This window comes from Hirundo rustica, chromosome 10 (assembly GCF_015227805.2).
Source record: "Hirundo rustica isolate bHirRus1 chromosome 10, bHirRus1.pri.v3, whole genome shotgun sequence".
Lineage (NCBI taxonomy): Eukaryota > Metazoa > Chordata > Aves > Passeriformes > Hirundinidae > Hirundo > Hirundo rustica.
In genome coordinates, this window is record NC_053459.1 from 19,165,715 (window position 1) to 19,176,940 (window position 11,226).

Here is an 11,226-nt window from a genome sequence, read left to right on the forward strand (position 1 = left end):
GGCCGCCGCCATCTTGAGCGCGGGCAGGTCGCGAAATGGAGCCGGGCAGGAGCGCGGGATGGTCCGGCCGGGGCGCGGCCGCAGCACCACGGAGCTGGAGCCCGCAGAGTGACAGCGCTCCGGGCTTTCAGGGGTTAAAGAGCGCCGGTACCGCGTACACTCCATACACGAGCATTAGGAGACGAGAACCAAAGTGAAAACCGGCGACAACAGCATTCTAGAGAACGTGTTATTCGAGGATTACTAATCAGCTGTATTTTAAGATGTTGCAATAATTTGTGGGATGTAAACTTTGTTTCGAAGTCAACAATCTTTCACATTAAAAAAAAAAAAAAAAAAGTATTTTGCTCAGTAGGAAACATTGATCCAGGTACTTGACACAAAGAGATTTGTTAAGGTTGGAAAATACCCCTAAAATCGAGTCACACATTGAAACTAAGGGTTCAAAAGTCTGAAAAGCAAAGAATCAAATACAGATTTCTCAAATACAAAATCCTACTAAAACCAATCTCATGATTTGGCATGGCTTCTGCTTGGAATGCTGTTCCTGAAACAGCTGAACCTTGCAGGTACCAGTGAACAACCAGAATTTGATACTGCTTTGAATAAATACTGGCACAGTGCTGGTGCCTACAGTTTATTTCTGCCACCCCAGACGAAGAGGAGCTGCCCGGGCTCCAGGGTGACAGATCTGTGCTGGTACCAGAGCAGCTGCACTCGCGTCAGAGCACTCACCTTCCACTTACGTGCTTCACCCAAATAACCCAAATGTCTTCGCTGTCCTTGGCGTGCTCAGCCATGCCTTTCAGCCTTCCAGATTCTAGGCAGACTCATTAGCTATTTTTCCTACTACTTGGTAACTTACTTTCTTTAACGTGCAGATCATATGGAAGCCAGCAGTGTACTTGTGTTCCCTTTTAAAAAGAGACTTGCTACTCCTGTACACTTCCATTTACTCCCTGATAGATATTAAAAAGAGAATACTAACATTAGTCCCTCATTTATAAGATCCAACCTAAGATGACCTTGGATACATTTCCTATTTTGACACTGCATTTTAGTTTGGAATGATTTGGCTTCACAACATTCCTGTGGGGTATTGTTTTGATTCCCAGTTCAGAGATCAGAAATAACTCAAAGACAGCCGTGAAGTTATTCATGCCAACAAGAAAGTTTGCTGTGTCACAGGGCTGTGTGCTGGCACAGGACACCACCTTTCCTGCTGGGGACACAGTGCTGGTCTATGTAAATATACACACTTCTTAAGCCTCCTTTATTTATCTTGGGGGATTTTTAAATGCCTTTTTTCTCCTTCTTGTCACTGTCTCCCAGAGCAGCTTTCTCTCCAGATCTCAGCTGTACCATTCCATCTCTGTGCCATCAGGAGGAGCAGAGTTTTCAGAGAACCAGCATTCCCTCTTTCAAATATATGAGCAAAACTAATTTTCCATATAGAAAATAATTCATCTTAGTGTTTTGTTAACTGTATTATTGCCACCATTTTAAGCTAGCCAGGAAGAATGTGTTCAAAATAGGAAATCAGCAATTCAACCACAGACACTGTCATTCTCTGTACAAGGGAGTAATAAAATACAGCAAGACACCCTCAGGTTGCCCTTTTCAATGACAGAACACAAGATCTAGTAAATCAGCATTTCTAAGTGACAGAAATGGTCTTGCCTCCCACAACAAAATAAACACTAAGTTCATGGACTTTGCAGAAACACTTCTCTGGAAATCAGAACTTCCATTAATCGATAACATGCAGCCAAATTTTATCCTTAGCTTTAAAAATCAAATCCAAAGACCCTTGCATGCCTAGAAGCTGATAACACCAAATCTCACCGATCAAGAAATGTTTGATACATTAACTGTCTCTATACAAAGCTTGCATTAGACAATCTTACATTACAAATTTACAGTCAATGAAGAAAGAAATGTAAACTCCAACAGTTATTTATGGGTATTTTAACCATGGTATCTAGCATAATCTAAGTTCTTTTATCTGTCCGAGTATCCACTTGGAAATAGAGCCACAGAATTTTTACAGAACTGTAAAAACTCACTTCCAATGATTACAATGGCAGGATAGTGCTATATATAATATAAACAAATGTGTGAAATAATCTGAGAGTGAAAAGTAAAAATTTTGTAATGTACTGGTCTTTTAAGTCCATATATAAAAGTTTAAAATGTACAGTTAAAATAACATTCCTCAAGTTACTAGTGGTGGAAAGATAATTATAAATATACAGATTACAATAATGTAGACTACTAGAAGTTTGCTCTAGTCAGAAGGTGGTGACATACATAATTTCAGTGAGAGCTAAATTAGGATTTTACATAAGAAATTAATTTTGTACATTTTCAGCAGGATCACTGCAATTCCTTTTGCAATTAGAACATGATCCAACCCAAACCCAAGCAATGTGTGTCTCCTCAATGCACTAAAAGACAAGAACTGGAGGTAAATAAAGGGAATATTATGTGGGAGTTGTGTAGTACATGTGGAAGAGTGTGCTGTACACATGTTGGACAGTCCCACAGATGGGACTTAAACATAGAACAAAGTGAACTGTGAGGTTGGAAAGGTATCCCAAGAGAAAACCAGGACAACTGAAAAAGCTCATCAGGAGCATGAGGTGGGAAATGAAGGCTGGTATGTGAATCTGGACATGTCCATGCCTGGGAACTTTTGGAACACCCTTATCCATGGCAGGCCAGGGCTACTGCTAAACACCAGTGCAATGAGCTGCAATTTGCTTTGTTTTTGTGCCTTTTTAAACTCAACAGAGTTGGTCTTGTACACTAGACATGAAAGATCAGGATGACCATCAGAACTGGTATCACAACATGCAATTACTCCCACTGTCCCTCCCACCAAAACCTGATCCATCACACTGTAAATGTGATTATTCCTACGGAAACGCCTAGACAAGGAAATTCACAACACCAAGCGCTATACATGCTTTACTGATATAAAGATGAAAACATTAGAAATGTACAATTGCTGTTGAAATCGTATTTAATATCACATTCCAGTGACCGGAAATTAATTCCAATTCTAACAAATTGATTACAGGGAAAGAATGCAATCACACCGTCTCATGTATCTGAAGATGACTTAAAAGATCTTTCTCATTCCCAAACCTCATTAAACAATCGGTACATTTATGAGGCAAATCTGCTGAATGCCTGAAATCCAAATGAGTTTTAAGGTCTTCAATCTGTCCCGTTGAATATTCACAGTACTGACACAAATAAATCCCTTCAGATAAATGAGAGCTTAGGTGCTTGCAATACTCCAGCATACCTGAAAATCCCTTCCCACAGTCATCACAAACATGAGGGAATATTTTGGTGTGCTCAATAGCTACGTGCCTGTTGACATTTGTATGCAGCCTGCTCCTAAAGCCGCACACCTGGCACACAAAGAAGTTTTTGCATTTGTCAAAACTGATTTTGTTGATGAGGCTGTACTGGCCACGCTCCTTGTTGTTGTAGCTGTCGCTCAGCTCGATGAGCCGGCACGCGTGCTCGTTCACCACGTGGCTGTGCAGATCCTCGGGGTCGTTTGTCTCGTGCTCACAGAACTGACACAGGTACTGCTCGTCACAGCTGTGCTCCTGGAAGTGCAGGTACAGCTCGCTGCTGGAGGAGAACTGCACATCACACTGCTCACACCAGTAAAGGTGGTCGTTGAAGTGAGTGTCTGCTATGTGCTGACTCAGATTCTCAAAAATCACCGTTTTGTAATCGCAGTATTTACAGATGTATGGATCCTCCTCGTGTAGTTTTACGTGCTCAATGAGCTGCACTTTGCTGGAGAAACTTTCTTTACAAACTTTACAGACATGAGTTTCTGTACATGTCTTATGCTTCAGGATCATGTGCTGCTTCAGATCAGAGAAGTACTTGCTGTTGAATTCACAGAGCTCACACTTGTACAAGCCGCTGCTGTTGGCTCTCAGCAAGGGCCATTTCTGTTGAGCTGTGATATTCACAGCCTGGTTCTTCTCAAAGATTTTACAGGTCTCCAGAGGGATCTCCTCAAGGTCCTCAGCTTCCAGCTTCTCAGGTGACACAGTCTGTGTTTCTATGTCATGAACTTCTACAGCATTCACTTCTGTTGTAGAAATTTCTACAGTTTGGATATCTAGAGGTTTCTCTTCTTCTGTGGGGCTGTCACTGAATATAGGTGAGTCACATAAGTCTCTGCAAACTCCATTGTTAGTACCTTTATCTGCAGGAGGAAATACATAATAGAAGGTTGAAAAAAACCCACTACAATACACCTGGGCCCATTTTTAAGTTTTCAGCCAGCTGCAGCAGCTTTCAAATGCAAAGACCTGTTACTTTTCCCCTGCCAGACTCTATACCCAATACCAGAAACTATAAATCCTTCACCACTTCTGTCAAAGGAAGTTACATGAAAAGCCAGCAACAGCTGAGCTCTCCAACCTCCCAGCACCTCATCTCCAAGCACACTGACCTTTACCTTTATCCTTCTTTTTAGGGTCTGTACAGTGCATCCCAACGCTCCAGTGAGAGCTCCCGGCATGCACCGGACTCCCATCATCGTCTGTGTCCAGGCTCTGCACAGGACTGTGGAATCTACCTGCAAAGGGAAGGGAAGCATTTCCTTGTCATCACTAGCATCATCCTGATTCCTCGATTTAGTCATAGATCTTACTCAGTATTTATTTATTCTACTTGTGTAAATTTATCTTTATCTACTAAGCACATCATAACCTACATTTAAAAAAGTAACAATAAACACCTTGAAAATTATTTCCATACATGCAGAGGAAAACAAAGGAATTAAAAAGGTAACACTCTGTCTAGAAGATTTCAGCAGAAAATAGCTGATGATACAGAAAAAAAACCTTAAAATCCTTAAATGAAACGTTACATTTAAAAGACACAAATTAAAAATATTTTTCAGTATTTCTGGACATTACATTTTAAAATATGATGCTTTCTAAAACTTCTGCAGACTTTATGATTAATTATTTAAGGAAAAGAAAAATAGACTAAAAATCCACCATCTCATTTACTCTGCTAACCTTCCACCCGCTACTGGAGGTTTTATAAAAAGGCATTTTGTTTTTCCAGGAACAAGTACAATCCAATGCAACTGTTTCCATCTGAACTCATCAACTTTGTTACCTAGACAGCAAGTATTTCAGGTAGTTTAATCACCATTATAAATGTAAAATTGAAGGGTCTTTTTGTTGTCATTGTTTCTACTCTGAAAACTGTATTTCAGTTGTAGCAACTGAACAGCTTCCCACCAGTCTAAGGCCCATCAGATCACAAGGACACTAAAACACAGACTTACCTCTGTTTATATCTGGCTGTCTCATGGAACAGACGCTATAGCAGTGGTCAGAAAAAATGCCACTGTTGTCTATGTATCTGCTTGCACCTGAAGAATCTAAACCAAAGCATCAACAAAAAAAAGTTTAAGTACTCATGTCTTGTTGTAGCTACAGATGTATTTCATGTTCATCAAAATTGCTTTCACAGTTTTACTTGTTGTTTTGGAAGAATTCCTGTTGTGACTGACACCTTCCAGCTGCTACCCTGATGTTTGGAGTATCAGGTCTCTGCTCTCACGGAGGACATTGATGTGTGTCATCCCTTCAGTGCTGAACACTTTTCTACCCTCACCCCAAATTTACAGAATTCCTCCCCTCTACGGAAGCAGAATCACCTTCATTTGCAGTTAAAGGCAGTTCCCCCATGTGCAGGGAGTACAGAACAAACCCTTCAGGTGCACTGGCTCAAACTGGCCCAACAAAGGAGCCTGCAGAGTGGGTGCTGCCCATTCAAGCCAAGATTTCTTATCCCACCCTTCAGGTCACTGCTTTTCCACATGTTGGCACACGTGGTCCATTCTTGTAAAGTTATTATTCTGAGAAAAAAGTTCAACTTACTAAAGTGTACATAACTCAAGCTCTAGACTGACCTGAGTAACGAGAGGGATGCAGAGTCTTCCTTTTCCTCTTTTTAGGATGTTCATTCATTTTGAACAGTCTACATGAACTGAAAAGTAAAAACATTAAAGAACTAGACTTGTTTGTATCTAGTTTATCTTTCAGAGCCTTATGGAACAATACAAGCATTTTGAAAATCTGCATATCAAACACAAATTTTTATCCTACTCCCCCTTCTTGTTCCTCAGCCCATTTTGATACAGTTAAGAACCCACTAAATGCACACAACTGCTGAAGTCCAGTTTCACACTCCTGGAGCAAAAGACAGTTCACTTTAAAGACAGACAAGTCAGACCTCCAGGTACTCCAGCCCTCAGGGTCATCTACAAGCCTTCTCTCCTTTTTGTCTGACAGGACATTCTGAGGCAGAGCCCCTTAAAAACAAGTTTTAGTGTTTAAAATACTAACACAGTCATGTTCTCTTACCAGAAATCCTAGAGTCTTCAGTATCAGGAAGCAGAGCAGCTAAGCTGATGGCTGAACAGCTTACAAATGTAGTGAATGCATCAGCTCAAGAAGATTTCACCTATGGAGTGACAGCATTTTAAACCACTTAAAACTTTAGCACGAATAGAAAAAACACAGAATCAGAGAAAAGTGATACAAATACTACAAAGAATTAATCTATGGAAATTGAAGCTAGAAAGCAATGTAAGAAATAGTTATTAATTCAGTTTAGAGCATCAAAATTAGCATGGTGGATGCACTGGGGTATTTCTTTTTCTTTTGTCTGAAATTAGTTGGCTTTTACTGCACTTGGCAGCTCCTGAGAGCAGAAAAATATTTGGAAATGAAACACAAATACTTAAGCAATATATGGGACAAACTGCCTTGAAGAAGAAAAGGCTGCAAACAAGGAATGTGATGTGGGTTGCCATAATTGAAGAGCACTTGCGGGCCCAGGATTTTCTGCAGTCAGTGCCATGCACCAGAGGTGAAAGGAGGGGGAAAAGGGCCCTGCTCAAGTCACCAATGTTTTCCTGAGATTAAATATTTTCTGAACTAAAATTTTACTCCAAGGGATGGAAAAATCATAGATTCTAACGTTATATCATGATCTAGAAGAATCAGTACTCTCACCGTTTTCTGTGATTGCAAGGGAAGATTGCAAGACAGCGCACTGACACCGCCAAGTCTCACCCCCAGGTACGCGCTTGAAAAGCTCAACCTTTTCTCCACGGATCGGACCGCGGGGCAGCAAGGCGGGCTGTTCTATTCCAGCGGCTTTCCCTGGCCCTGAAAAGCGGGATCCAGGCCCCGAGAACGGGGATGCCGATCGGCGCGGCGCGGCCTGCGCGGAGGCCGCACGGGGAAGCCGTGGCGGGAGCGCGGCACAGGCACCGCTCCGCCCCGGCGGCGGCCGCGGAGCCGCGGGCAGGGGCGAGGCCGCGACCCCGCAGGGGCGGCGGGAGAGGGCCCGGCCCGGGGCCGCCCCGGGAGAGCCGCGGGCCGGGCCGTGACTCACAGCTCAACTCCCCGGCGGGGCCCGGGCACGGGCGGCTCCCGCCCCGCGGCTCCCCGGGCGCCGCCGCCGGGACTCACCTGCCGGCCGCCAGTGCCGCTCCGCTCCGCTCCGCTCCGCTCCTCCCGGGCCCCGCTCGGCGCGGGCCCGGCCCGGCCCGGCCGCTCCGCGGGCGAGGGGCGGGAAAGGGGAGAGCGGCCGCCGCCCGCAGCGCCCCCTGCCGGCCACGGGCGCCGCCGCACCCGCCCGTCGCCATAGCGACGGCCAGGGGCCCAAATAAACCTTTCGCTTGTACTTCGTCTGTGCCCCAGACCGTCGGCACAGCCACGTTTTCATCTACAGGCCTCGTCCAGGGCGGCAGGGCAGCTGGCGGCATGTGAGCCTGCTTCAAAATAGTGTCAGAGCTCAGATTTTACGCAAATGAGAGGGTGATGTCAAAACCAGAACCTCATAAATCTCAACTTTACTTTTTGTGTCAGTGTAGAAGCTGTCCCTTAGGGCTGTTGTATAGGAGAATCAATATAAAGCATATCATAAATACATACAGTGCAAGAGAGGAATATATACATACAAGAGAGACAAGGAGTTATTGGCGAGGGTCCAGAGGAGGCACAAAGCGAGGAGGGGCCTGGGGCCTCTGTGGTGAGGAGGCTGCAGGAGCGGGCCTGGTTAGGCCGGGGACAGCCAGCTGAGAGGGGATCTCATCAAAGCACACAAACATTGCAAAGGCAGGGGCCAGAAGATGGTGCCAGGCTCTTTTTGGTGGTTCCGAGCAACAGGACGAGGAGCAATGTCCATAAACTAAAACACAAGAAGTTTCACCTCAACAGGAGGAAAAACTTCCCCACATTGAGGGTGGCAGAGCGCTGGAACATCTGCCCAGGGAGATCGTGGATTCTCCCTCTCTGGAGACATTCCAAAGCCACCTGAATATGTTGCTGTGCTTCTGTTCCAGGGGACCATGCCTTGGACTGGATGATCTCCAGAGGTCCCTTCAAAAACTAACAATTCCAAATGATTCTGTGAAATATGTATAAATAAGGGTTTGAAAATTAAAACAAGCAACTCTCCCTTTTCAAAATTTATAATCACATGCATTTTTAATGATTTCATCTTCACTTTTTATCATGCCACAGGATAAAGCATCAAATTGCACTAGTTCACAAAGCAGAACACTTCAAACAGCATCTTACTATTTAAAAAAATACCTCATTCCTCATTAATTTTGAAGACATGAGTGAAGACACTACAGTTCCTTATTTCCATGACTTAACTTAGAGAATTTTGCTAAGCATTTCATTCATTGAATTGTTTTGCTCTGGTTTAGCCTGAATTTACCTAGTTCTAAGAGAAAGTTTTGAATTAGCAGAGACTCCACAATATCCCTAATGTTGTTGCTCCACTGATTAGTAAAAAAAAAAAAAAAAGAAACTGTACCCTGCTTCTGGCCTTAGTTTTATTCATTATCTTGCAGATGAAACTGGACTTACTCTGTCTATAAAATCCTATCTCTAGCCTTTGTCCTGAGGCTGGAAACATGCTTTTAGGGTAATGTGATTTGCTTAGAGCCAGATGGAAAGAGCTTCATCCCATGATCACACAGTTTTGGTGGTAAGCAGCACAACAGAACTAAAGGTATCCTTTTGCTGGCACACTGCTGAGCCCTCAGACATTAAATAAGTGTTGTGTGTCTGTGATCTCCTGCACTGAGTTACCAATCAAACAGGTTCCTGGTCTCCCAGTTCAGTTTGTTCTCTGCTTTTTATCCCAGCCATGGTTGCTGAGGTCTCCCCAGGACAGTTTGTGTTAAAGGTCTCATAGATTGGCTATAGCCACCCAAATGGGCGGATACTTCCCACATTCTTCTTCCTCTATTCACCAAAATGTTTTCCATCTAAGTGTTCCACTTTTCCCAGTTCCCAGCGGAGGGCAGTGATGAGAACCTAAAATCCACACATAGCAAAGGGAAAGGGGGAAAAAAAAAACAACACCCCCCCAAAAAAAAAAAACCAAGCCAAAGCTTTTGCTTTGAATTCAGTCCTGCTTGTGAGGCAAACTCAGGCGGACCAAAGCATCTTCTGTACTTTTTGACTGATTTATTCTCCACCCAAAGCAGCACAGCCCAACACCACTTATGTCAGATAAAAAGACAAGGCTTTAAGTGAAAGAAAAACATCTGAGGAGGATCCCCTTTGAAGCTGCAGATTCAGTTCAAAGTCACACGGATCAAACAGAACTATCAATGCTTTAGACAGAACAGCCTAAATGAGTCCTGTTTTCTAAACCACCAGGTGCTTGGGATGTTGAGAGAGCTCTGGGTGAGGTTTTAGTCAGAACAGATTCCAGCTGAAAATACAGAAAAGCCTTATGTGACATTCACATTCTTGTTTAAACGGGCAAGATAGATGATGCTCATTTCAATTAGTGGGGATGTATCCTGAACAAAATAAGCATGGGGTACACCCTTTCTTCAATGAAAGCAGTAAGCATGGCTCATGAGGATAACCTTCACTGGAGGAAGATTTATTAGTGTTTAAAAGGACATGTAGGAGGTTACTTGACATATCTTGTCTAGCATCAGGTTCTTAGCTCCTTTGTTATGTGGGTTCAGACTTTAGATTGAGTCCTTCCGAGGCAGATTGGAAAACAGACAGATTTCTGAGTGTAAAATCAGGCGGGCTTACTGAGAGTCCCACGCTGAAGCAAACTGCCCACACTGCAGATCTTTCTTGTTTCACCAGCATTATTTTGCAAATTTTCTGTGATTTTTCATTTTCAGGCTTAGAAGTACCGCAAAAATCACACCCAGGCACTAAATGGCAGTAAAGTCTTAAATTTGTATTTGAACAAGAGCTGACGATCCCCTTATCCTGAACTATCCTGTGCAACTAACACACAGTTGTAGTCACTCACAACAATTTCATTAGGAAATTAGTTATTAGGAAAGATAAAACTCACCTTATGTATAATAAACACAAGTTTAACCTGTTAGTTCAGATTGCTGAAGTAGCTCATTCCAAACCCCCAGCCATACTTTTCAGACCAGAGCTCTGCTGAAGCTTCAAAATAAATGTAAGGATGATGATGTCCATCTTTTATTACACAGTTGATCCAGCACTGAGCACCTGCTGGAACACAACCCTTCTTAAAGTTTAGAGCGGACTGGGGACAAAATATGTTTTGAAGGGGCCTGATTAAAAACCCTGACACTTGCCTCATCCCTCAGAAAAAAAAAAAAAAAAAAAAAAAGAAAGGGAAAAAAAAAAAAAAGAAAAAGAAAAAAATTTAAAACCTCACAAGACAATTCAAATCCTTCCCAGTTTGTTAGCAGCTGGAGTCCAAAGTAGACCAACATGTCCACAGAAGGAGTTCCTTTGCAGCCTCATGCTCTTACACTGCCAGTGAGTAATTTCCCCAAATATGTTTGTCACTCTTACAAAATTAGTATTGGATACAAAAATATAACCTTGTTTGTTTGTTTTTTAAATTATAATTTTGGTACTGAAAGCATGAAGCATATTTTTCAAAACCAGACTGATTTAGCAGGGACTGTAAATCATCCAGCTGAAACACTTCTATAACATAATCTCTCTTGTCACAGCTTTTCACAGCCCACATTTAAAACTAAAATAAATTTACTTATTTTGAGAATCAGTGTTTACAAGAACAAATGCCACATGCCTATTGGACTTTTCACACCTAAATAATGCAAATTATATTTCTGTTCCCCTCAAATTAACTGAGGTATGCAATTTCCATTTCCTT

At 42.8% G+C, this 11,226-nt stretch overlaps 1 protein-coding gene across 4 annotated transcripts; it reads right to left on the reverse strand.

Moving 5' to 3' along the window:
* Positions 1–2,955: 2,955 nt before the first annotated feature.
* ZNF639 (zinc finger protein 639) lies at positions 2,956–7,630 on the reverse strand. 4 transcript variants are annotated; one of them, XM_058421981.1, is made up of 7 exons: positions 7,542–7,602; positions 7,080–7,235; positions 6,426–6,525; positions 5,972–6,048; positions 5,342–5,437; positions 4,493–4,618; positions 2,956–4,243 (listed from the first exon to the last, which is right to left on the reverse strand). In XM_058421981.1, the coding sequence occupies exons 4-7, from the start codon at positions 6,027–6,029 to the stop codon at positions 3,096–3,098; spliced, it is 1,428 nt and encodes a 475-aa protein (XP_058277964.1). In that variant the 5' UTR covers positions 6,030–6,048; positions 6,426–6,525; positions 7,080–7,235; positions 7,542–7,602; the 3' UTR covers positions 2,956–3,095. The 4 variants fall into 4 exon arrangements, with proteins under 4 accessions (XP_058277964.1, XP_039930487.1, XP_039930485.1 ...); XM_040074553.2 differs by lacking the exon at positions 7,080–7,235 and having other exon boundaries at positions 4,499–4,618; positions 7,542–7,630; XM_040074551.2 differs by lacking the exon at positions 7,080–7,235 and having other exon boundaries at positions 7,542–7,630.
* Between the last annotated feature and the right edge of the window lie 3,596 nt (positions 7,631–11,226).

Bases quoted from the DNA above. Each gene is read 5' to 3' on its own strand.
- ZNF639 (XM_040074549.2), bottom strand. From the start codon at position 6,065: ATGTTTTTACTTTTCAGTTCATGTAGACTGTTCAAAATGAATGAACAT. The intron at 5,438-5,971 runs GTCAGTCTAGAG...GCTTTGGTTTAG, and splicing joins GCATCCCTCTCGTTACTCAG to ATTCTTCAGGTGCAAGCAGA. The intron at 4,244-4,492 runs GTCAGTGTGCTT...TTCCTCCTGCAG, and splicing joins AAAGAAGGATAAAGGTAAAG to ATAAAGGTACTAACAATGGA.